Here is a 25702-nt window from a genome sequence, read left to right on the forward strand (position 1 = left end):
CTCTACACATCTGCTATGTTGATTACTGGAGGATCCTCGACTGAAGCATCCTCACTTTGAGGGAGCAGTAGCCATGAAAGTGGTATGTATCCTACTTGGATAGAAATGGAAATATAGCCTGCAGGTGGCTGTATTGTGGACAGTGGACAGGCTTCAGGAAGTGCAACTGCCGTAATATATGCGCTAATAGTGTGGACATATCCTTGCTCTTGCTCTGCTGTAGCCGAGACAAGAGATTGGATGGAGGAGTCATAAGTGCCTGCGGAAAACACTAGATTAGTAAGTTGCAGACAAATGGGAAAACGATATAGTTCAGTGCAGCTTCTATGTGCATCGGTATCTGCAAAGGTAAGAACTCCAGAGCTAGTTAGATAAAGCCTCCCGGGCGGGTCGTTGAGAAAAGCGAGGAAACAGACTCTTTCAGCGGGAACATTCCTATGCAATGCTAGCGACAATTGTAGGATTGATAGTAAGGTTTGTAAGCCATTTTCTTTCTGGACCGAAGAGACCTTCCAAGCCCCTTCCTCAATCTTACATGCAGGGTCTAGTAGCATCTGGATAAGGGAAGACTGGACAGAACAGACGGGAATATCTCTGCATGAAAGCGAATGCAACATGGAGTTCTTTGTCGTATTCACGTGCCCATTAAGGATGCTTCGAAACTCTGCTAACTCGCCATACGAGGGGCCTCTCATTGAAGATGGCTCCTCGTTGGCAAGCAAAGTCTTCAATACGCGATCGAAAATAGACACTATCTTAGAACCTGTCAAGCACTTAATTGGGGCATGAGATGGTAGCTCGAGTGTAAGTAGTGGAGAGATAACGCTCTCTATAAGCCTATCTGGAGATATTAGTGCCATGATATCCTTAAGAAGACGAGGGGTATTTTCTGAATCAAGTTTCCCGTCAGTGCCATGGTTTGCGTTAGAACCTCTCCACTGCTCTTGTGAACATAGCCCCTCTACAACGACTGTATTGGAACTGATAGGGTCTTTTTCCTTCTCCGCCAAACGAAGACTACTTTTTCTCCATTTATACTGTACTTGAGACCGACACACTCTGGTCGCAAGCACCTGTTTGCTTCCATGTAGTGGGAGGCTCCCTTTGATGCCCAGAACCTTGAGCACTATGTAGTATTCAAAGCAGCTTTGTACTGCACATCTGGCTCTATCATTCATGAAGTAGCGCGGATCTCCTGAGCAGAGAAATAAAAACCTATTAAGACTCCGGGTGAATAGTAGCGCGGGACAAGGGGCTTGATCTGCACCGTGTTGTGCAGTGAATAAGAAGTCAAGATATCGGAGAATCCCCGGTCCAGATTCGATACCGAGCTGTAGTGTTCTATGGGTGCACGTGTGAAGCAATCCTACAACTAGTAGGTCGAGTTGATGGATTGTCGGTGCTCTGCGGGTCTCTGTTTGTAAAAAATAATGTGTCAAAGCAGCTTTGTAAAGATCTGATGGCACGGATGGCTGTTTGTATCTAACAATTATGGGTCTGCTTAGATATAATAATTGCTCTAGTATGTGGCTCAGCCTTGCTCCCATTGCGTCAATTGCCCGGTTAACGGTATGTTGTGGAATGATCAGCCAAACGGGGAATGCTGGCATACCAGTTGTATTAAAGTACTGGTGCATGTTAATAAGGCATAAGAGGTTCTCTAATTCGTCAGCTAAGCATGCAGGACTGGATAGTAAACACACTGTAGAATGCCGATGGAAGTCTGTCCACGACGATGGAAACTGGTAAACAATTGGTACATCCCCAAATGAGTATTGTGTCACATCGCCATAACCACGCCGATCCAGAGCAAATAGTTCGTCTAAGGAAAACATCTCTCCCTCAGAGAACACTATGGTCAAAGGGAAGTAGCACCTGCAGTGCTCAACTACCTCCTCAATAGCTTCTACTGAAGAACCACAAGCATGCGCATCGCAAACTAAGGATGAGACTTGTTGATTGGTGAGATTGTTAGACACTGGTGTCAGCTCGTGACGCTTTGAGACCAGAGTTAGGGTAGAGTCTATCATGGCATGAGCTGCCCGGAGTAGCGAAACGACTGAGTCACAAATGCACGTTTCTGGAAGCGCTTTGCCTTTCTCATCCACTTGGAGAAAGCCTGCAGGAAAGGCACAATGCTTCTCTTCATGCGACATGACTGGTAGCCTTGGCCTTTGAGGTTGCTCCGATACGAAGATAGAGGGTTTGTTCGACAGGTTAGGACCGTGTCCCAATGGAGATGTATATTGTCCCCAAATCTGGAGCAGTAGCGTAGATGCAATTGTAAATGATTCTGGACGCAGTAAAACAGAAAGAAGGAAGGCGAGATACATACCTTTCATGGTCGGTTTCTGAAATAGTAAGGGCACATAGGTTAAATTTAGGTGCTTCCTGTCCTTTTCTAGTTCTGCGTCCATCAAGGAAGCAATGCAGTGCTCCAAGTCAGCGCATCGCTTTGCGGCTACAGAAGGGTCTCTATCTAAGAGATGCTCTAGTGAGCTCCTTGCACCGACATCTAATAGGTACAAAGACACAAGTGTCACTAGTAGACAAGAATACTGAGAGCACACCAAGATTGCAGCTGGATTTTCAGCCAAATACGATAGAAGGTCAACGGAGTCCTCGCTAAATCGTGAAATAACTACACAAGAAAGGAAGAGTTGCTTAGCTTCCTTCGTAATAGAAAACTGTGAGGGTACAATTTTGTCTAAAGCGTAGTTAATACTGGGGTCTGGTAGAGTAGTTGAATGAGACGGCAATGGTGGTGACAGCAGGCAGGTATGGATAAAAGAAGCCATCTCCTCAAGAGACTGAGGACACAAGCATGTCAGCAACTTGATGTCGATATCATGTGTCTGCTGCGATCCGAAATGAGGCTGTGCGTCCATCAGTAAGCGCAAATCGTTGTGCAAAATAGCCACTTCTAAATCTCCCCTCGATATAGTAGATCTATCATTACAAAGCTCATCTTCTAAGGGCCCTAGTCTTGACAGCGTGCATAGCGTAAGAAACAATTTGTGAATGTGAGCGTGGGGAAGTGCTGAGGTTGAAGTTAGACGAGAAAGCATATATCTAAGAATCTGTTGGAGGACAAAGTCTATGAGTATGCGAGGGTAGAGCACTATGTAATAAAAGACAGGATACTTTAAGGAATCGTAGCGAAATGTAATCAGGTCTGCTATGAAGTTAGTCTGTAGAAGCGTTGTCGGCTGATCCGCATGATCTCGAGAATCACACTGATTGTCGATAGAAGATGCTGTACTAACGGATTTTAGTGGTGAGTGAGCTGAGAAAAACCGCTTTAATTCAGTCTTGATTGTACTATTATAGAAGCTCGTTAGTTGACCGCAGAGTGTTCTTTGAAAGGGCGTTAGTGCAGCCCTGTTTGTTTCGATCAATAGTGTAGGGTCCCTTTTAGCCTGTGTTCGCAAATACCGAAGCAGGTCACACGTCAATGTAGCGCACTCTTCAATCCAGACATGCCATCGAGACCGCAATAGATAACCGAGCTGAATCTCATTGAGAATATTGACTGATTGGCCCACTGAAAATTGAGACACCTCATCTCCGATCGGATAGGAACTCCTGTTTTGCAGATCCATCAGAGGAAGAGCACGATCTGCGCCTGGAATAAGTGCATAGAATAATAAGCACACCTCGCGAAGCAGGTCTAATAATATAGAAACTGACGAGGCGGCCTTTGCACCGCTACTATGAGCACAAGTGAGCTGCTTGTAGCCACGGTTTGTACTTTGGAAGCTATTTGATCCAGTAGAATAAGCGCTCGAGAAATCAGAAAGCATCACTTCTATCTCTGCTCGGCGTTGTGTGTACGCTTCTGCTGTCATAATTGTTTTTTCGCTACGGAAGGATTCGTTAATAGGAAAGACCCCAACGCCGTACTCTAAAAGATAGGAGTGGAATGTGTCGATAAATGTGTTTAATGACAGAGAAAGCTTAGCGAACATAGTACTTCTTCTGTGGAGTATGGACAAGCTAGTAAATTCTGGACCGAATACAGATTCCGTTAACATATCTGTGACAGCTGCACACTCTGCTGGCTCTGGGTCGTATCCAGGACAAGGTGAGAGATTACAGAGGAAGATCACAGACCCTAGCATGCCTGATCTGTGCATCTCTGCCTGGTGGAGAGCATGTAAAACTGAGACAGGCGTAAGACTGGGGTCGTAATCTGGTGAAAGGCTAATGATGAAAATATACTCAGAAAGGGGTTGAAATAAATATGTAATCTGACTACCAAGAGTGATCTGCTGTCGTGCATCAACGCGGGTTGTAGCTGCCAGCAGAAGCAGCTTTCTGAGAAGAGAGTAGTTATTTTGTGGAACTTGTCGTGCACCCACATCGGAGAACACAATCGCCTTATCAGACTCGGCCAGAGCCTTTGCCACCGATGCACAGAATTGTTTATATGGTTGACGGACACTCAGCTCAACCCTTCTTTGCCTGATGTGATGTATGTATGTGTATAATGCCTGATTCGTTGATCTAAGAGAATGAGCAGGATCTGCCGTATTTGACACTCCGACCAATGCTTCATAGAGACGGCAGAAAGGAGTTTCAAAGCGACGCAGGCTAGCTACCAGCGTGAAGATAAGAGGTGGAACCAGCACGCTATATGTTAGAAAGATTCGTCGTCCCAAAAGAAGAAATAGCATACCGGCATAAAGAAGATGCCTATAGACTTCGTGATTATTGAGGGTGTCCCTAAAGAGTATCTCGGCCAGAAAGAGAGGTGTATCCAGACACAGAGAAACCTGGAAGTGTCTAAAGAAGAGATCGGTGGATTGTAGGTCATGCTCAGTCCAAACTGAGAATAACTTAAGTCTATTAGAAGCCGAAGACGAACTGCTTGAGCGACTCCTTGAACTGGGAAGCATGATGGTTAATCCATCCTGTTGCAGTGCTTCAATCAGGATTTCTAAGGCAGTTGTGCGTGCGCCATCACTTGTGGGGCGATCTAATAGTCCAGTGACTCCATAAAGCATACAAGCAACCAGAACTGGGGCTTCGTAACATACATGTCCTAGTATAGAAGCAAGCAGCTTACTATATCCCTTACACGCCTCCAGACACGAATAAAGGCAATTTCGCATGTAGCAAAGCTCTCCGAAGACCTTGCTATCATGCGACACCAGATTGCCCACAAAATATTGCAGGTATTTAGACGACATTGATTCTATTGGAAGGATAGAATCTTGCGCATTATTAAAGCGGGTGACATAAATGTCAGGATACAGAGAGTCGTGGGTCTTTAACCCTTGCAACGGAGCCTCTCTTGTCATGTATGCATACGCCTTGAATAGGCTATTGATGCTATTGACATTGGCATAATATTGCTGTGCACGTGAGAAGATCATCCCAATGGCATCAACCGTAAGCTTGATATACGCCTGGAGGGGGACCTGCCAATTGTGAGAAGAACGAGAGCACGCCCTGTGAAGTGAGAGACAGGATAGAAGTACTGCCACCTTGTGTGCTTCCCAGTTTATGCTCAGTTGTTCTGGGAGATTAGCGACCTTGGACAGCTGACAGGCGTTAACCTTACAGTGAATAAGCAGCTGTTCGGCCGTATACTTTGCTACAGGAAATAAGGGATTGAGGGAAATGGTGTGCACACTAGGAAAATCAATCTTTGTAGACCTGATAGAAAACTTTGAGAGCACATCAAAGAACATAGCTAAGGAGCCATCAAATGTATCATCAGGAGACCGCAGGAGCTTCTTTATGCCAAAATTCCTAATGTCTAGAGGATGTGACATTGTGGCTAGACAGTCAATCGAGCCGTTATGCAATACATATATTTTAAGATTGGAGGCTAGAATGGAATGTAGTTCTTCTGCCTTGAGATGCCTTCCAAGGCCAGCATTGAGTGACAGGGATGCAAGAATGATAGAAAGCTCTTCGGAAGTGAACAGTGCCCTAACAAGATTGCCTGGAGTGATCGTTGTCTGAAGGAGACAGCTCAGGGCGGGCCATCCGGTGGCTGCGCTCATGAGGATATCCATTGAGGAAAGGATAGTAACGCAAGAGGGCTCTATGAGGTACTTTTTCATAAGAGACTCTCCTTGCTCCAGCAGGCCCTTCATTCCGCCACCTTGTTCAAAACGATGAGCGAACTCAGACATTGTGCCGCAATTCTTATTGAATGTGTGCATAACATAATGCTCCAAGTGACCTGGAACAGAAAGTATAGACGGCAAATGAGTGTGCAGCAGCGGCTCATCAGTGTACATGCAAGTGAAGGCGGCCCCACTAGAAACCCCAGAATCAAAGTACTTTGTACTGGGAGTGCGCAGAAGACTTTCTGCAAGCGGGGCCAGCAATCCAAATTGACTGATGCTGTGGGCAGTTGTATGATTGATAGTATACAAAAAGTAAATCGGGTTAACACCTGCAGCAAGACAAACTGCGGTTCTCAGTAGCATAAGAGTAGCGAGAAAGTCAGAATCAAAACTAGATAGATACGCAGAAAGTTCCAGCACAGCTATTGACAGATTCTTCACAAAGCTCTCCGCCGTGCGGTTAGAGGGCTTGTCAGTGCTCTTCTCCTTTTCGCCTGCAGACACATGACTAACTGAGGCTACGATCGTGTCAATGTCAACAAGAACACGATCATTCAGTCGGCCTCGACAATCCTTGGCAGAGCCTCCGCATACTGGTGAGCCCTTGGTTCTAGAGGAAAGCAGTTGATCGGATGCAAGTGAAAGCGCAGGGGTATCATTAGAATAATTACTTAAGTAAAGGTGTTCAAGCTTCAGATCTAAAAATGATGTGTAGCCCTCCAATGCTTGGAGCAGATATGAAATTTGTTGAAAGTGCTTGTAGTCAGCAAATGGTGTGTATAGTCTATAGCAGGGAATAGTGATTATAGAAGTAGACAAGTTAATAGGCAGTAGCGGAGTTGTGGGCCATTGAACAGGAAGATAGTTGTGAGGTAGAATGACAGACGACGAGGCAGGCTGCAAACTGAAGGAGTCCTTGAGGTCCGATAGCCTGAGGTCCAAAGAGACCCCAAAATTAGACGGCCTTTGTGGCTCTTTGCTCATTGGAGGTTCTTTTTCAGTAAGAGCAAGAGATAATAGGCATGGTGAATCAGTATGCAGTGAAAGCAGCTCGTCGATGATATGGTCAGTGGCTTCATCGGAAAAGCTTCCAGAAGTGGTATGGGCTTGTATGACTCTGTATGCATCAATGTACTTTCCAGAAGATTCTGTGGGCCAGTCACGCATAGAATTCAGTATCAGCCTGCTCAGCTTTGCTGGTGACATCAGCATGCCCCACAAAAAGAGCTTCCACAAGCATGAATACAAGTTATGGGTGGGGTGAATGCATGGAAGAGGAGAACGTAAATACTCTTGAAGACACGATATAACTTTCACAATATGCTCTCCCATGGCTTTTGATTCTGTGTGCATTTCAAAGACACGGAGAGCCAGAGATGGGCTTATGTACCGTGGGGTATCTGGTGGAGGGATATGTCTCATCTTTGCCTCGGCAAGCTGGCGATCGTACGCCACATGTTCAAGATATAGGTCAGCTGTGAAGAGCTCAAAGTAACGAGGGAACCTTTGAAGCCAGTCTAAGTTGATATTAATGCATCCACATGCGCAGCCGACCTCCAGTGGATTGACCTTGAATTGCGAATAGATCTTAGATGATAGAGGGGCTGCTGAATCAAATCTTTTAGTATCCTCTCGACGAGGAAGAGACTCAACTGAATTAACCAAAGAATTATCATCTTGACTGACTTTCTGAAAGAGGATGCCGATCAAGTAACATAGTCCATCTGGTATCCCGGCGACAGCAGCACTGCAAGTATTGTAGAAGGCTCTTAAATCATGCATCTCTGTAGTTAGTTCTTTAGCTCTGGGTACTTGTGAAGGCTTGCTCTCATCATTGTTCTCTGATTGGCCTGTAGTTGGTGGCTGACCATCGTCTTGTTCCAATGCTCTACGATCTTCTTTATTGTGCGCTTGCAAATAGGTCTCAATCACATCAACTTGCCACTGCGGTGCTAACGCTTGCAGGCTGCATATGTTGAGCGCTCGAGCACCAATAGCAGGAAGTAACCCGTCCAGAATGGATACCAATTTGGCATTGGACATACTAGGAACATTCCGAAGGGCAGCAGCAAGAGCACATACGGTGCAGTGCGCATAAGCTTCCCTAATAACAAAGGCTTCAGTCTCTAGAGCCGAAGAAGAAGGCAGCTGAGGAAACCAGAATAGACAGCGCTGTAGATCAGCGAGAAAATCATAATTAGAAAAAAGGTCTGGGTAGCTAGAGAATAAAAATGATACGGCTTTGTTCAGCATCTCATAGCAAATGCTTCTATTTGAGGAAAATGCTAATTGGACCAAGGATAGAACGTGGTCTAGGGTTAATTGTGGTAATGATACGGTGATTTTGTCTATTGTTTCTTTACATGAATGAGTAGACAAGCGAGTGTCGTGTCGTCTTTCAACTATCAACGTGGTATTCATAAGGCTGAACTCTCCAACAATGTGAGACCCGTCTCCAAGTGTCCTTTGCCTAGGAGGTGCCGAAGCTGACAGCTGTGCTAGTTGGGAGAAAAGTGAATCCCGGTCATCCTGTTTAGAAGTGTTTGGTACGTGTAGCACGCCAGCAGACCATCTGGATAACTTATTCAGAAAAAGGGCAGCTGTGCCCTGCTTATCGTAATAAGAATGAAATGCATTACAGATCTCACCAGCAGAAGCAGTAGCAGTCTCGGTGAGACGGGCCCACGGACCAAAGGTGTCTTGCATCAAAAGTTCAGCTATCTCAATCAGTGATGTCTTGCCCATACTTTCATCTCCGCAAACCTCTAGAAACACACCCGAAGGGTAGAGCATCGCTGAGGTGGAACATGCAGCAATAAGCACCACTATTGCGGTGCGAGGCTCATCAATAAATAATGTAGGAGACAGTGGTTTTTGGATGGAAAATTGATAGCAGCTAGGAATGCCATATGAATAAGCTATTGTACTGAGCACGAGATCGTCGCGCAGCTTTGCCAATCTTGCCTGATGATCAGTCGCATTATCTTTGAAGTTGTCAGAGCACAACTTCTTGTATTGGTCTTTTATGTCCCCCTTTTTCAGCTCGTATAGTATTGCCCCGTCAAGTGAAATGTTGTCCAAAATCTGAGTCTGCGAGGCACACGACAAAGTTGAGAGTATTCCCTGCCCTATCTTGTAGCTCAGGTATGAAAATGTAATGCGCTGGCATCCAGGGTCCTTGTTCTCGAGAGATGGCACGACATAAGCAAACACCTCTGAAAGGCCGGGGCTTGATGAGCTTACAAACTTACCTATAAGGTTCTGGAGCGATCCATGGATAGAGGACGCTGCAGAGGCAAAGGCCAATGCACAATCAGATGCCGTAACGTTGAGGGTAGTCCATATGGAATCTCGTAGACAGAAACGTTTGGTAGCAACTACTTTGCTGATGTACTCACTAAGAAGTATATGCTTATCCCGCTGTTCATATGTCATAGTAGCCATTGGTGTATTGATACCCTTCTCCCACAAATCCAACAGGACGGTTATGTGCAAAGCTGAAAGGAGATAGCCTGATAGAGTGTAATGTCCAGCGGCAGAGGGACTGGCATTGCGATCTGGCGCATTAAGTTCAAACCCAAAGAGTGTGAGAAGCCGGCAAATAGATGCACGAAACGTTTGACTAATCTCAGAAAGAGGTCCTGGCGAACTAATATCAGACATTCTGCTAATCAAGTACGTCAAGGAGTATGCGTTCCATGCTGCAAAGAAGATGAACATGAGAAGATGTACAAGACCCAAGGTCGCATTAGGGGAGACATGGAAAAGAGACTGGATTGTCTCCTCACAGAACTTAAGGGTACTTATGTTTGATGCATCAGATATCCAGTGAGTGCCATTAATGAACTGAGAAAATAAATCCGATTTAGGTGGGATCGACTTTTTGTCCAACCCCTGAAACTCGGGAAAGTACGCATACTTCGAAGGATTGGGGCTACTAGGGGCTTTTTGAAAGGCTGTGAGTTCTCCTGAAAGATAAGCATCATAACTGTCCGGGGAAAAGTAGAGGGGGAAAGTATCTAAGTCATTAGAAGACCTCTTCTCATTGGTAGGGTTTGCAGAGAACTCTCTGCCAGGAACACAATCGCTGCGCTGCACAAGCTTAAATTGAATAAGGTTATACCAGATCAGACTAGCCATGACCTTGGTCGGAGCGACAGAAAGGAGCTTATGCTCACCTCCAAAGACAAGGGTAAACTCCTTCCTCACCACTTCAACTATGCCCTGAAGACAGAACGGAAAAATGATCCGGATGAACAGGCTATAAACTCTTTGGATCACGTAATCGGTTATTCGCGTAAATGAATACACAGAACGCTCTGCAATCCACGCGCTTGTAATATGAGAGACGCTTGGGAGCGGAACAATAAACGATGGATCACTGTCGGAGAGCAACAGAGACACCTCCCGTTGCAGATTCATCCCACATGCCGACGGATTCAGCAGAAGAGATGGATAGAAGGAAGTAGCGCTGTGGCTTGCATCCTGTGATAAGCATAGACTACTAGGTGGTATCTCCCTATCCATATTCCTGTGAGGTAATATCGGAGACAGTAAAAATTCCATCTCGTGGGGAATAGAACGAGGTACGATTGGTAGAATGAACTGCCTCTTATATACGTAAGTGATCGCCGGCAAGTGTTGCTGATAAAACGAATTGGACACTACTATAAGTACTGGGGTAATGTCAGAGAGATCGAACATTGCAGCTGAGATGGAGTGAAGATCGGACAGAGCTCGTACTTGGTAAACAATGAGGCTCTGCACACACAAGTCTGCATGTCGACCCAGTAACCGCTGGACTTCAGCATGGTCTGTTGTGCGGATAGCTGTCAACCCCTTCATATCACAGACCAGCTGAGCAACTTCACATGCAAATTCATACGAGCAGGACACCATCAGAATAGGGGAAATACTAATCTCAAGCATTTGCGAAATTGTAACAGCAGTATAGATAAGCGTGAAGGACTGATTGTACTTGATCATGAGGAAGGAGAGACGGTTCTTATAGCATTGAGTAAAGAAAGGATAGAAATACTGAACAGTATATCTATAGAACAGTGAATCGCTAATACCATTGATTTGTAGTGACAAGTATGCCTCTATGGCGTTGGTAAGGATGTCAGAATCTGCCTTAGGCAACATGAAGCTAGTCACTAAAGCAGTTCTGACCGACCAGAGTGTGTTCCGAAGAGCACTCGCATCCTTATTGTCTAACGGCACACGGGTCAGTAGGTAGTGCAATGCCGAGAGCGCTACAGATGTAGGAGAGTCTGAAGCAGATCTAGAGAGTATCATCAACTCGTCTACCTCACCGATAATGAAAGAGCTAATCTGTGCAAGACGCACTGAAGCAATCGAAAGAGCTGACAAACGACCAACCGGAGCAATCCACTTGACATCGAGAACGCTGGATAGGACCGTCATAGAACTATGACTAATAATGTCGTATGCACTATAGAATGAAAAGTAAATCAGCTCTGGGGCATATATGTTGTCTAGAATAGATTTTGCATGCTTATCCACACACAACGGATGCCCGAACTGATCAATAAGTGGGGCAGGCGTCTCACTTGTCGGACATTGTGAAGAGGCTATCTTGGCACCTGCGCTACCTAAGTCCGCAGGTAGTAAGCAGTGCATAAATATCACAATCTTACCCATTCCATGGGGCTGAGGCAGCACGTCAGAGACACAAGCATCACGAATAGTGACGTAGGTGCCCAGGAAGCTGCCCTGGTCGTCAATAGTCATAGATGACCACTTGTTTCCAAATTCAAGACTTTCTATGGTTGCCCGAGCCTTCGCAGAGATGGGCGAGACCACAGCTAGGCCAGGGATTAGACCGGTAGGGCACTGCAGCTCTTTTAATATATGCGTCATCAGAATCTGCTGTTCCGTTTCAAGTAATTCAAAGCCGACAATCCCTACAAGAAGACCAGCTGCAAGGCGGATCATCAGATGGACGATGTCTTTCTCGAAGGTGGTAGGAGTCATAAAAAGCAGAGTGGACTGGCACAACATAAGTCGTGAAAGTCGGCGCAAGATGAAGCGTGGAAAAGAACAGCAGTCTAGCTGAGGAATCTTGTCAAGTAGCAAAAAGACTATGTTTGTGCGTCTAAAGCTCTCCAAAACACGAAGCATGCTTATTTGAAGCTGGGGAGGAAGCACGCAATAGAGATCCTCTGCTTGAGGAGCTCCAATCCAGTGTGCCGACGTTTCGAAGGAGGTCATATCATTAGACAGCGTAATATCGATGGACTGAGTGTTGGAGTCGTTTGTTGTGAATTGTAGAAATATCATAGGATAAATGGTGCAGCGCAAGTAGTCATCCATGTGTGCCCCAGCAAACTCAAACGTCTTGTTAGCAGACAAATAAGCAGCATGCGTGTGAGCAAGAGTCTTATCATCCGAGATTGCTTTCAGCAAGTGCGCAGTAGCTGCCTTGTGTCTGGCCTGCTCTCTTCTCAGTTCTACCCAAAGATCGTGCTCTAGCATAAGAAGCAGCATGTACCGCTCAATGATCCAAATATTCAATGCATCTCCATACGAGGCGTTATACTTCACTCGCGGGGAATCCTTACATGCCTTGTTGCTCATCAGGACAAGGGGATCATGACACTGACTTTTAGCGTCTGCTCGTACCTTAAAAGTGAACAAAATAATATGCAGAAATAAGTAGGTACGCTGAAGAATAGGCCTCTGGTTCTTGAACTTCTCCACAAAATCCTCTGGGGCCATGCATCTTAGTTGATCCTCTAAAAGTATTTTCAAGGTTGTAGAGATAGCAACGCACAGCGCATCGTATACTGCTGAGTTAACTATGACAACAACGGAGTTGATAATAGTGTGGAGCTCAAATGCTAAGTCGCTTTTGCAGGACGGGACTGACGCCAGACATGCAAGCGATAAGAGATCGAGAGTTTGTTGCAATGGGAGACGGTCCATAGCAGCCACAATCTTCAGAAGCCCCGTCAGTACCTGGGAGGTACAGCGTAGCAGGGCAGACGATATTGGCTTAAAAAGGATATCTGGGAGAGAATACAACTGCGTAGGGCACCTCACTGGCTGCACTAGACTCAAAGTCTCACTGTGAGACACCAACTCGGTAATCTGCTGTTTGCCATTAGGAAAGAACGGTGCGGTTAAGCTAGTAATACCCGGAAACGCATGGCTTCGAACCCACCGAGTGCAGATTGACAAATCCTTAATATTAGGTATAAATACATGAGACCCGGGTGCCCACAGAGGAAAAAGGAGACTCATGAAGTGGTGCGAGCCATTTAGGTAAGGCACTAGATGCTTAAGCTGCATTGTGTCATGCCCGCCTAAAGAAATCGTTGGGGAGAACTTTGGTTGGTACTCAGTGAGTAGTAACGTACCTCGTTGCGCAACACTTTTGGGTGCCTTTGGTGGCTGCTGATTGCTACTCAGCAGCTTACTGAAGAGAAAAAGGTGTGGAGCAGTGATAAGACGATGAACAATAGTATCTAGATCTTTTAGCACTGATCCCACAAGTTTATAGACCGGTGCACTTGTTGCACAACAAACCAGTGGTGTACCTGTGCTGAGCTTTGAATTGATAAGCGACGAGTACTGCCCATATATGTTGAAAAGCGTCGTAGCCTCTTGCATGGTGAGAACATTTACCGAGTATAGCAGTGTTGGATGGTCTGCCATTGACCTAACACCTCGGTTGATTACGCTTGCTTCAATAAATGACGCGTACCCGTACATAGTCAGTGCGTACCTAAAGAGGCGAGGAACGTAACAGAGACTGTGGTAAAGAATGGTTGTAGCGCGCAGAGCAGCACGCAGGTCTTGGATGCGCCGATGAACCGCGTCTGAATATGTCGTGCAGAGTAGAAGGCTAGAATATGGAAGTAGGGGAAGCGGCAGACAGTCTAAGCTCTGTACCACTGAAAGGATTGCACCCTTCAGTGTTCCGACTTCTGCTACCGGAATCTTATCATGATGGTGTCGAGGCCCAGCCGCCACAGAAGTTAGAATAGATTCGGACTTTGAAAGCTGGAGAGAGGAAGCTTCAGGGACAAAACGGACTAGGGGAATTGGACACCTGGACAGATCGCTAGAATATGAATTTTGTGAGCGCGGATTGGTGTATCCCGGGGGCGAGTCGAGCTGTATATGATCGATAGCAGATATGAGAACGCCTCCCAGCAGCTTTTCTGCCTCTTCCAACTCTGCAATCGCATGACTATCTGCCTGGGCCTTGATGTAGAGGTAAGCAAGAAACTCCGAGGCACATGCAGTGCTGTGAATAGCCACAAGGATATCATCAACAGGTGGGGAGTCTGGTATGTGAAGATACGACTGTATCTCTTTCTTGTGGAAAGTAGTAAAGAAAGGTGCACCCAAAAGATCCAGGCAAACTATGTCGTTGGCTATGTGCTGGAGAGAGGATTGGACGAGTAGAAGATAGCGCCTCCAGCCAGATGGAATAACTTTTGCTAGCATTGAGCCAGTTCTCGCTAGTATGGAAAACCCGCCACCAGAAAACCCGTAGCATTCATGACGTGGTTCCCAACTTCTAAGAAGTGTGCTCCCTTGTGCAAAGGAGTTCATATACAGCTCAGTAATATGTTGCATATTATCCACCAGAGGCTGAGTCCACAGGGAGAGTACTTGGACCGCATTTAGAGTTGAGTCTAGTACTGAGTAAAGCCTGGGAATAAATGGTAAAAGCATAGAAAGGTCCCAAGACCCTGCTTCTTGAAGAAACGTGTTCAGCTGTATGGGGTAGACAGTCGCGGTATAGAAAACCTGGATGCAGAGGTGTAGCTGTTGCAATGATGGTGCAGAACTTAAAAAGCCCCTTGTCTGAAGCAGCTCATCAGTTGAAACTAGTGCACCACGCCATCTCTCCAATAGCGTTTCAAGGGAAAGTAATTCAACACTGACGTAATATAATACCGATAGAAAGTGTGCTACTGAAAGCTGATTGGATAATGAATCGTGTTGTGGTTGATGGAGAGATTGGGCCGACTTGAGTCGGAACGGAATTATGCTGTCGTTCATAACGAAGGTCTTCAACATAGCATCTTCATGACAAATACTTTGAAGCAATATGGGCGTATCCAGATCAGGAGAAGGAAGATTCAGAAGCGAAGTTGCGCCGAATATGCTATTGAAAAATGCCAGATCGGCATCAGAATCCGCTGGGAGACCGTCTATTGTCTTAGATCGATATATAGGTGGCACAGTGAACATCTTCATTACAGTGAAATGATCTTCATATGAAGATAGAGAGACCTTCTCACAGCCCTCAGCATCGGGAATAGTCAAGGAAGAAACGGTGATAATCTGATCAAGAAGCATCCTGGAGGCAGTCTCCAGCCAATCTTCAGTGATAGCTGTGAGCTCCAGAAACCGTGCTCGTCGCTGCTTGAAGATTGCAACTGCCATAGCTTGCTTCTCCTTGAGAGACAGGATACGTTGTAACAGTGAGAATGCCGAGTCTTCCAGCTCATCCACAGTGAAGACTGATCGAGTGTCAAGGAAGCGTGCGCACAAGCTCTCGTATTGCACGATGGAAGCATCATATATAAACGAGTACAGCTCATGTAGCTTAATCCCAGCAAGCTGATCTAGCAAGTTCTGCTGTGCAAGAATACTGTCAGGGCTGTCTATAGGCCTTTGCAAATCTCTTTCGAGACTCTCCAGCTCACAAGATAGTGTCTTTGTGATCAGAATAAGAGAGGCATACTGTATGTATAAATAAAGATAGCGATAGTAGGTTAGGAGGGATGCCATGCTTTTCTTAAGCTCGTGAAGTGAGATGGCAAAAATGGTCTGATAGACATTGGCAGGGAGAACGTGGAATCCATTGCCATATAGCGAAATTCCATCCAGCGTTTTGTCGATTACTGAAAAGTCTAGCTGCGGGATTAGTTTATGAAACTGTGGGTGCAGAAGGCTATATTTGGTTAAATTACTGGACACATCAGGGTCCTGAATACTAAGAAAACTTCTTGCTGATAGAAACGGGCAATCTGGAGGATTCGGATCAACCTGTCCCTGTCCCTGTACGTGTGCACGCAGTATGTGAGAACTGCCAAACTCTGAATATAGCGATGTTTCGGGATCATAAAGAGAGATGTTTCCGACGTCTTTTCCGTAGGTTGAAATGTAAGCATACACGTTCTTCATAGAACTAGTTGTAAGCGCACTCTGAATTGCGCTATAGCAACTCCCAATCATAAGCTCATCCATCACCATGTCGATGACAAGGCGGGCAGTGGATGCAATGCTCTCAAACCTGTCATTGACCATGCGGTGGTCCAGGATGTTATGGTCAGTAATGTGCAGAAAGCTGCAATAACCGAAGTTCTCAAACGCTGTGCCAGTCATAAGTGAAAACTGCGAAGAATCCAAGTACAGTTCTTGGAGGCTGGTTCCTGCCAAAAAGGTGTCCTTAAAGGTAAGGGGTTTTGGCAAGGCCAATGCTTCTTGTGTGGAAAGCAGCGTAGAAAGTGACGATGACTCAGTTAACGTGTTCCAGAGACGCAGAAACTCAACAGCTTCTCCTTCTAAGTTGCTGGAGGGAAAGATCCCCATGTTACAAAAATGCTTGAGAGCGTCGAGCTGCCTGTCCGTAACAGTCAATTTTCCTGCGCTCCGTGTTGATTTGCGTGTGGAAGAAAATCTGGAGGAGCAGGAGCCCTTAGCCGAAGCCACCTCATCTTGAAAAGTATCTGAGTAGAAATCTATTAGCGAAAGAGACAATGCGCTTGTGTTCTTGTTTGGTGAAGCCGGGTTCTCTAACTGGAGCTTTATATTGAGGGTAGTTGGAAAGAAGTAGTCGAAATAGAGGGAGACCATGATTGGTAGAGTGAAGAAAATGGTTGAAAGGTCTAGTGCAAGATTCCATAAAGGTACCAAAGAGCGCTCAACCTGCGGCACGTAGCTAATCAGCAGCGAAGAAACCAGATCGGATGTCAAGGCAGGATCCATAACGTCTGCCAAAGAGTGTGGCTGAGAGTAAACTACTATGAGCTGGTGATCAGAAGCATCACAGTTTGAAGAAAAATAGTACCCATTAAGGCGATTCTCTTCAAGAAGGCTCTCCAGATCGTCTGTTAGTGCCGTTACTTCTTCAGATTGTTTAGACTCAACAAGAGATTGAGTGGAATGCTGCACTAATTTAAGGTCTTCTTCTGAGAGAATCTTGCTAGCATCATTCATTTTCCAAATAACTTGCTGCAGTTCATAGTCTAGTGGAATTTTGACGCTCTTCAGACGCTCGGCGTAGTCTGCGTCTAGCACAGCGAGAGATGCATACAGCTGTGCATTATCGGCCTTTGCAGTCAAGTAGAGATCATCAATGGTGAGAGATTTGTTCCTAGTAAGCTGATCGCTGTCTCGCTCGATAGCTAGCCTCATTGTCTTCTGCTTCTGCTTGTGGATATCCTCTCGCTGGCTCCTTATTCTGCAAACAGAGTCTTCCAACTGCTGTATGGAGTGAAAGTAGTAGCCATATAATGTCCTTGCTTTCGGAGAAACAATGTCCACACTACAACGACGCAGGTGACGCGTAAACGTTATAGTCAGATTTAGCGTAACCCGATAGAGAACTCCTGGAAAGTCGAGGCTTGATGGGGAAAACCCAAGGTGGTACAAGCGGCGCAAAATCACCCGTGCAGCAGATGGAAAGGCGAGATTGTCGTGCATGTCAGTATTACTAGTAGCTATGCAGACACCTCCCCGGGGGGCTGTAACACACAGATCCTCTTCTGAGTCCGCAAACTCAGACTCGCTATTGTGACTAGAATCACTATTACTGCCAGACAAGCCAGAAATTCCCAAAACGTCCTTTTCACCATGGTCTATTTTTGCGGCTAAAGTCCTCCGTCCACGCTTGAGGCGTTTAATTGCTCTGCGCTCCAGTAGATGTCGCTGATCAGAGACGTCGGTGTTGGCAATAATAGTACTGGTGAAGAGGCTTGTGAAATCCAAGAGAAGTGGATACATTGCAGCCGAAAGGTGTCTTGCAGCAATCAGGAAGGTATCTGGAAGAGTTCGAAATGGACAGGATAGCACGATACGTAGTTGTTGCTGCAAACCTACGCGTGATGGGTTGTAACTTAGTCTAGCATAATCCTTTTTTACAATTAGTCCAAACACGTCCTCCATGCGGGGGGCTTGACACTCTAACGGGAAGCCCGACTCAGCCAACTTCTGTAAATGGGGAATTGCCATATATTGATGCTTTATGCAGGCTTCAACATAATCGTCATAGGAATCCGTAGGTCTCGGGGTAGGAAGTAAGATCTGTCGAATCAGTTCGTTAGTCACGGTTAAATTACGGCCCGCCTGACGTGTATTAGCGCGAGATACAGCTCTTGAAGCGGTCTCTCCTCTATGGCGAATAGCCGAACTATAGTCTTCTTCAGAGTAATAGTGCTTCTGAAATTCTAAATTAATCAAGTAGCTTATTGTACGATAGTAACATTTCCCAGCGATAATTGTAAGCTGAAAGGGTACTATGCTTCGCCAATAAAGAAAGAAGAGGGACTTAATGCATAAAAGCTGATCTGTGTGCTCGTGAAGGAGGATTTTAACGATGAGATTTGCCGCCAGTACAAGCTTATCTAGTACCTTAGTGTAATTATAGCTACGTAAGTGAAGAGCGCTCTTGAGGTATGTGCTTGCCAGTTCTGACAATAAGCCCCGGTCCTCTGGGCAAACGTTTCCAAGTCGTGTCTGGAACGCATCACCTTCTGTGTTACAGTCACAAACACATTGCAGGTGTAAGCCAGAAAGGTCGGAAACATCTGTTCTTAGCTGCAGGAGAAGCTTTTGTAGCATTGACGCAATCGCGGAAAACTCGCTGTTGAAGAAATAGTTGGTCAGTTGGCCTGTTCTGGAACAAATGTCCTGCAGAGCAGGTAAAGCAGTGGACCGATAAGTACAGCCCCAGGTTACACAGTTTCTTAGGGCAGTAACGGCCTTAAAACGGGCTATCAGGCTTGATTGTCGATCCAAGACAGACATGAGAATGGGTTGATAGCGATCCTTTAAGGCACTGGAGAAGTGGTCGAGACTGTCCGATGCATTCAGCTCATCTCTAATACAAGTCAAAGAGTATCTCGAATAGTAAGAATGCAGCGAGACAGGAGCATATCGCAGTAGGCCAAGAACATTCAACTGAGTAGATATCTGTAGGCGCCGATCCTCTGGCATCGTGAGCCAGTTATCCCCTACAGACAAGAGAGTAGAAAGACTTATTTTCTGAACCCCTGCAAGGTGCTTGTTGTGGACCGCAGTAAGATGGAGTTTATATTCATGCAAATAATCCACTTGCAATTGCCTCAAGCGCTCGGGGAAGATGCCCATGGCTTGCGCCACAGAGTTAATGCGCCTCAACGTTCTGAAGAAAACGGGGTGTTGCAAATATCCAGTGTCCAAGGTGATATCGTACGAAGAATCAGCCTTGGAAATTTCCCAGTTGCAAATTGTATAGAAATTCTCCTGGGGCTCAGGGATAATGGTCTTAACAAAATCATTAGCGAGGGCATTGGAGAGCTCGGATTCAACAACGTCCTTTGCTGAGAAAAGCTCGTCGATGGAGCATTCGGAATCAGTTACAATTGGGATGCTTGATAGCCTTTGAGGAAGAGAACTGGCTCTACACTGCCTTCTAGACTTCAAACTAGAGTGAAACATGTTCCTGGCACGCTTCTCGATCGTTGTGCGTTGAAGAGTGAAGTCATCCATTATGCTTCCAAGCGTCTTGTCCTGGCCACAGCTGAGGGATAGATCATGTAAAGCCGTCACACTCCCTGATAGTGCAGATGTCTGAGGAGTCATATTAGACAAGGCTTGCCTAGCGTTCATTAAGTGCCGATCGTGATATGGAGAGGTGTTCCTGTTAATTCCATGAAGATTGACACTAGAGGAGTGGAGCAGGGCTTCTCTGAACTGAGGGGAAGCACGAGAAGAGGAATCTAAAAGGGGGTTCCGTATGACCTCCATACTTTGTCTAGTAAACGGATTGGTGACCGTAAAAAGTGCCTCATTGATGCTGGAAGGCATCAGAAAAGGGTTAGCGCCATAATCAACAGGGTATTCTTCTTCTAATAGACGCATGCTTGGAAGTAGGGTCAGACGAGACACGGGAACACTATATGTTTCCCTATGAAGAACTAAGTCAGACTTTTGCAATCTGGCTTTGTAGAATGCCAATTCATCAGGTAGATCCAACAAGCTCGTCTCTGGAATTGTCGTTGCACTATTTGATTTGGCAACAAGATGTACATCCACACTCGCTCTATTGAGCCGCAGATCTAGTGACTCCAATGTTCCCACAAGAAACTTTACACTCATCTGCGAAGTGATGCTCTCGCGCATTTCTGAGCAGTGTGCATGCATTGTCGACCTCGCTGGTGCTGCTGGCACATACAAGGACAGCGAATTGACTGTCGGGGTGTCCAGGTTATGAATTAGAACGAGCTGAGCATCACATCCGTTATTATCATAAGCAGAAGGCAGAGATGGAAGGCAAACCTGCAGACCTACATCAATTTCCTTCAGCTCTTGGCAACGAGCAAACGCAGTGCGACGCCCATCAGGGCTAGCGGATAAAGCTGCAAAGTTACTAGATAGGATCCCCGAGGATCCTGACTCTCTGTTAGACAGGTTGTTGGACCCTAACAAAAGTGGCCGTGGTCGAGTCGACGCATGGTGTGTTGATAAATGGGCCCTGAGCGGAGCGGATGGACTCTTAAGTGAAGATGTAGAAAAGTCTTTGGTTAACCGTATCGGAGCCATTGATGGGCCTCCGTGAAAAGTAAGATGCTTTAAAAATCGGACTTTTTTGTTCATGTCCCAGTCCTACACTAGACGCATTCTCGGGGACATGCGGCGGATGTCAGAGTACAATGGCATCTTCGCCACGGTGGACCCCAACAACATATCCCTCTGTGACGCTGTGGTCATTGGCCCCTCCAGCACAATCTGGGAACATGGCGTCTTTAGGCTTAAGGTGACATTTACTAATAATTATCCTGCCGAGCCACCAGCGGTAAGATTTCTCTCAAGCATTTATCATCCCAACGTCTACAAAGACGGGAAGATATGCCTTGACATCCTGACCAAAAAGGAGTGGAAACCTGTATATGATTTGGGTACTGTGCTTACCAGCATACGCTCGTTACTCTGCGACCCCAATCCCAAGGATCCCGCTAACTGTGATGCAGCATATGAGTACATATACGACAGACATCTGTACGAAATGAAGGTGCGTGAGTGCGTGCGCAACAGCTGGCTGAACCCTTACGATGTCTACAAGAAAGAAGAGTGAGCAGATCTACCTGCTCGGCACGTCTGAGCACCTTAGGCTTCTCAGTCCTTATTCTATATTGATAAACCGCGCCTCCTGCCCCTGCCGAAGTTTTATGTAAGGGGAGAACTGCTTGGGCTCTACGCGGATAGTCTTTGTGTCAATGGTTTCTGAAGAGGGCCCCCCAAGATGTGAAATTGTTAGTAAATTCAATTGTTTGTCTACTATTTCAACCTTAGTAAATCCAGGATTGACCTGGGCCGACCATGTTTTGGTTCTATTACCACTATCTGCGACGCCTATATAACACGGCTCTGCCACAGAGACAATGAAGAATGCCCTGTTGTCTAAAACGCGCTGACCGAAGAAACTACCTTGTGTCTTAGCATGCAGGAGAGGCCCATTAATCTCCGCCTTGTCCGACGGAAACCACGAGTCGATGATGTGCATCTGGCAGCTCCAAACTGTTACTTGCTGGTACGAAAGGTTGATGTTGAATCTTCCAACGGTGGTCGGGGCAAAGCTGAATGCAAACCTTCCCAGGCGGCTGGTCTCCTTGAGCACCAGCTCCTCTGAATATTGCAGGGTATCAACGCTAGTGTTATGGTGGGTCATACTGAGCCGCAAAAGGTTTGGAAGCAGGAGCTTTGGGCAGAAATTAGACACTGGGAGGCCTTCTGTGCTGGGAATGTACACGTCTATAAAGCACGTGTACGATTTATTCAGCAACAAGACACTGGGCTTGTTGATCCAGTGCACCTCTATATTGTCCAGGGCAGCAGTGGCATTACCATATGCTTCATAGAGAACATAGTTGCTGACACTCATGGATTGGTGCCTTGGCGGCTCGAGAAAGATTTTACTTTAGGTTTTTATTTCAAAAATAGCTGAACAGGTAATGGATCCACAAAGGGCAGACCCGAAAAGTGTCAAATTGGACAGGGTCAAGCTAGTTGAGGCCGTAGTTGCGTATAGACGTTGGTTCGTGGATGCGCGTGGCAAGCCCAACCCGTCGTTCACTAAGGCACACAGTAACTTTGATATACTTTACGAGCAAATATCTGCCATTGTTGCTAAGACAGAGGCAAAGAACATGAGCTACGGCGAGACAGTTGAAAACTTTCTTGTCCTTTTGAGCTCAAATCTTTTTACTTATGCAAACAAGTTCTTCTTCACCGAAGGAGGTGGGCACAACTTCTTTGCGTCTACAGAGCACACAGCGATTGCAAAACAGATCTGGTGGGTTATCAAAGAGATACACATCTATCTCATCGACGGCGCTCTGCACCCCGTGTTAGGCGCTGGGGAGGAGTCCATCCAGGTAGGCTCAACAACCATAACATCCACTATTACTGTGAGCGACCACCGTGCAGTGCGGATTCCTAACGGTGCTAAGTCCAAATACTACGAAGAGATACAGGCCATAAATGTCTTCATTGATATGTTTGCGCGAAACGCAAATGCTCTACACCTTAGTAAGACAGACATGATGCAGCTCTGCCGAACGGCCTTCAGTATATGCATTGATACACCAGCGTTGTCTCTGGAGCTGCCATCATCCATTAGTTCGATGCTCATTGACTTGTCGTGTGGTGAGATAGATGCCATAGAGCTTCTCAATGCTATCTTTGACCGATTCAAGGAATATGACATTGAGATCTCGCGTGTCTTCACCATGCTGCTCCTCTTTGTGAAGAACCAGATCAATCTCTGTTTCTTTGACGAGGAGTACGATATGCGAGTGTGCACTTCATCAGAGAGCTCCGAGTCTAGCTACAAGCGCGGGCTTTTAAAGATGCTGAAGCGCATTCACCCTTTAGTTATTAATCTAAGATCTGCATACCCTCCGAAGTATATTGACTCGGAACTTATAGACGTCATTCTCCGCACATTCTTGGTGCACCTAATATCAATCAGTATAACTGACTCAACGCTTTACATATACTTAAATACCTTGGCCCATAGCATAAGGTATTGCCGCAATAGCTATAGCTCCGCCGCAAATCAAATTCTTGTTTATCTTATTGTTGGATGTGAAAAGTCAAAGCTTACGAGCCCCGTTTCCAAGCGTCCCTCGTTGGCAGAAGTAACAAGCCGGATGGATCAACTGACCTCCAGTCTTAAGAAGAATGCGCCGCGCACTAGTGTAAGCTCAGCCACTCAGTCCATTGATGTGTCTCTTAAGCCCCCAGAGTTCTTAAAAATAGAGAGCTCCTTGGCCATGCAGGAAAAGCCTACGCTGTCCTCTAAAAACGTCGCTGCATCTACACCTATTGAGTGGCATACGAAGTCAAACAGTCATTTCACCCGCTCGCCTCTGACAATGAATGATTCTCCCTCGGCTGTCTTAGAGGACAGCCTGAAAGTGATGGAGATGCCGTCCCCACTATTGTGCAACAATCAGGAGAAGGTAGCACCCATCACAACACAGCCGTCTGCCGTTCTCTCTAAGCAGATGTCTCCCCCCAGGGTTGTTCCTAAGCCCCCCTCTAAGAAGTACAACGTCAGTATCACAAATGACTCATACAATTACACTCCCATTTGGAAATATAGCGGATTTATTTTGCACCAGATGGATGCTCTAACCAATCGAGACCAGCCCTTGGATAACTTCATCTATGCAATAAGTAAGGTCGACGGATCCCTTGTCCCTATTCTGAATTTCGTGGCTGAAACAGAGCATTATCATTACCAGATGTATTTACCAAACCTTCTTAAGTACATTATATCATTAGATCATACGTATTTTTCGTGTCCTGGACACCTTAGTAACGCATACAAGCTGGTATCTGCGTGCATGCACATCTTACAATCTCTACTGGACATAGGATTTGCAATGACGATAACTGAACTAGAACAGTCGGTGAAGACGATGATCTCACCCGTTAACAACGTCAGCTGCAATGTGTTACAAGGCTACTCTAGTCCTCTCCCCATGCTCAGGAGGAACAATAGATGCTACATGAAAACGATCAGCGACGTCAAGGAGCTGACTGCCAATACGCCCGCAGACACAGCCAAGATGGACATTTACGTCGAGATAGGGAGAAAATCTATATCAAACACCATCAAGCGGAGTCATCTTTCTGTAACGTTCCCACCAGATATGAGCACACACGTTGCAGGGCTCTTCTCTTCAGACAGGACACTTAAATCTGCCAGCAGTACGACTCTTTCGGGACTCTGCACAGGGTACAACTCCCCCAAAATAAGCTCGCCAATTCCTCAGCAAGCAAGAGAGCGGAACCCCATGCTGTTCGCGCAAGAACAGACCCACTCATTCATACTGGATGGAACGGGGACCTTCAAAACAGATGACCTCCCGAGCTCCGTCATCAATAGCAAAGAGTACCATTTCCAATTTGTGTACATGCATAGTCCTCTGCTATATTTTGCACTGGAGGCATATAGCCATCTCGTAAGAATATCAAATTATATCCTCTCCTTCTCTACAGACTCCCTTGAGGAAACGCTTATAAGTAGAGATGCTCGTAACAAGAAGACCTCAGAAATCCTCTTTTGGATACCTCTGCAATATATAGAGGATGTGGATCCGTGGCCCAAGTACGGTGCTAAGCTTCCTCTGTCGCTCTCCCTGTTCCGGCTCAGATCTTTCGTTATCAATTTCCGTACAAAGCAGGTGAACATTGAGCAGACCCTCGACAAAAAGAAGAAGACCAAGAAGCGTAAGATGGACCTGCTCTCCCGAGCTCTACCTGGCAACAGGTTCACCCAAAGTGCCATCGAACGTAGCCTGAATAACAGTGCCATCGAACAGATGCAGCACTCTAACATCAGTATCGATGATATGATCAGCGGACTGGGCGACGAAGATCTTCTGGAAAAGATTCCTTTCTTTGGTGGAAAGGCATCCTCCCAGCCAGATGTCCTGGGGTCCCTATTGAGCATGATTCGGATTGGAACAGGGGTCCTAGAAAACCTTGTGCTTCTCGATTCCACATATGCAGATTTCAGATATAACATGACCATGGGCGACCTTGCCCTGGAAAATTGGCCATTTCCAATAGGAAAGATTAGCTGTCACTTTTCACTACACACAGATGGGCAAACCTTGGAAGTTGACCATCCAGTATACATAAATGCGTCCCATACGTGGGATTATTTGTATGGATTGACAAGAACCATTGTTCTACGTATGGACAGAGACATTGTATTCAAGCGTACACTGAACTTTGGCAATTTTGTCCTCCTCTCACAGACAAAAGGCGACGAAGCTGCCCTTCAGGAGGCGCTAGAGCAGATAACGGAGCGGCACTCCAGGATTCTCTGCTATCTCCTAGGTCGGAAGGTACAATAG

The 25702-nt window shown here is 46.1% G+C and overlaps 4 protein-coding genes across 4 annotated transcripts; 2 read left to right on the forward strand and 2 right to left on the reverse strand.

The window, feature by feature from the left end:
- Positions 1 to 2: 2 nt before the first annotated feature.
- GL50803_0060603 (uncharacterized protein) lies at positions 3 to 20873 on the reverse strand (the record flags this gene model as incomplete). The annotated part of the gene is made up of 1 exon (XM_038046228.1): positions 3 to 20873. One exon carries the CDS (start codon positions 20871 to 20873, stop codon positions 3 to 5), a length of 20871 nt encoding a protein of 6956 aa, XP_037901934.1.
- Positions 20874 to 20925: 52 nt separating this feature from the next.
- On the forward strand, positions 20926 to 21405 carry GL50803_0015162 (Ubiquitin-conjugating enzyme E2-17 kDa; the record flags this gene model as incomplete). The annotated part of the gene is made up of 1 exon (XM_001709488.1): positions 20926 to 21405. The coding sequence occupies one exon, from the start codon at positions 20926 to 20928 to the stop codon at positions 21403 to 21405; it is 480 nt and encodes a 159-aa protein (XP_001709540.1).
- Positions 21406 to 21453: 48 nt separating this feature from the next.
- On the reverse strand, positions 21454 to 22212 carry GL50803_00102170 (uncharacterized protein; the record flags this gene model as incomplete). The annotated part of the gene is made up of 1 exon (XM_001709489.1): positions 21454 to 22212. The coding sequence occupies one exon, from the start codon at positions 22210 to 22212 to the stop codon at positions 21454 to 21456; it is 759 nt and encodes a 252-aa protein (XP_001709541.1).
- Positions 22213 to 22282: 70 nt separating this feature from the next.
- On the forward strand, positions 22283 to 25702 carry GL50803_0010291 (uncharacterized protein; the record flags this gene model as incomplete). The annotated part of the gene is made up of 1 exon (XM_001709491.1): positions 22283 to 25702. The coding sequence occupies one exon, from the start codon at positions 22283 to 22285 to the stop codon at positions 25700 to 25702; it is 3420 nt and encodes a 1139-aa protein (XP_001709543.1).

Source organism: Giardia intestinalis, chromosome 4 (assembly GCF_000002435.2).
Source record: "Giardia intestinalis strain WB C6 chromosome 4, whole genome shotgun sequence".
In the NCBI taxonomy this organism is placed as follows: Eukaryota; Fornicata; order Diplomonadida; family Hexamitidae; genus Giardia; species Giardia duodenalis.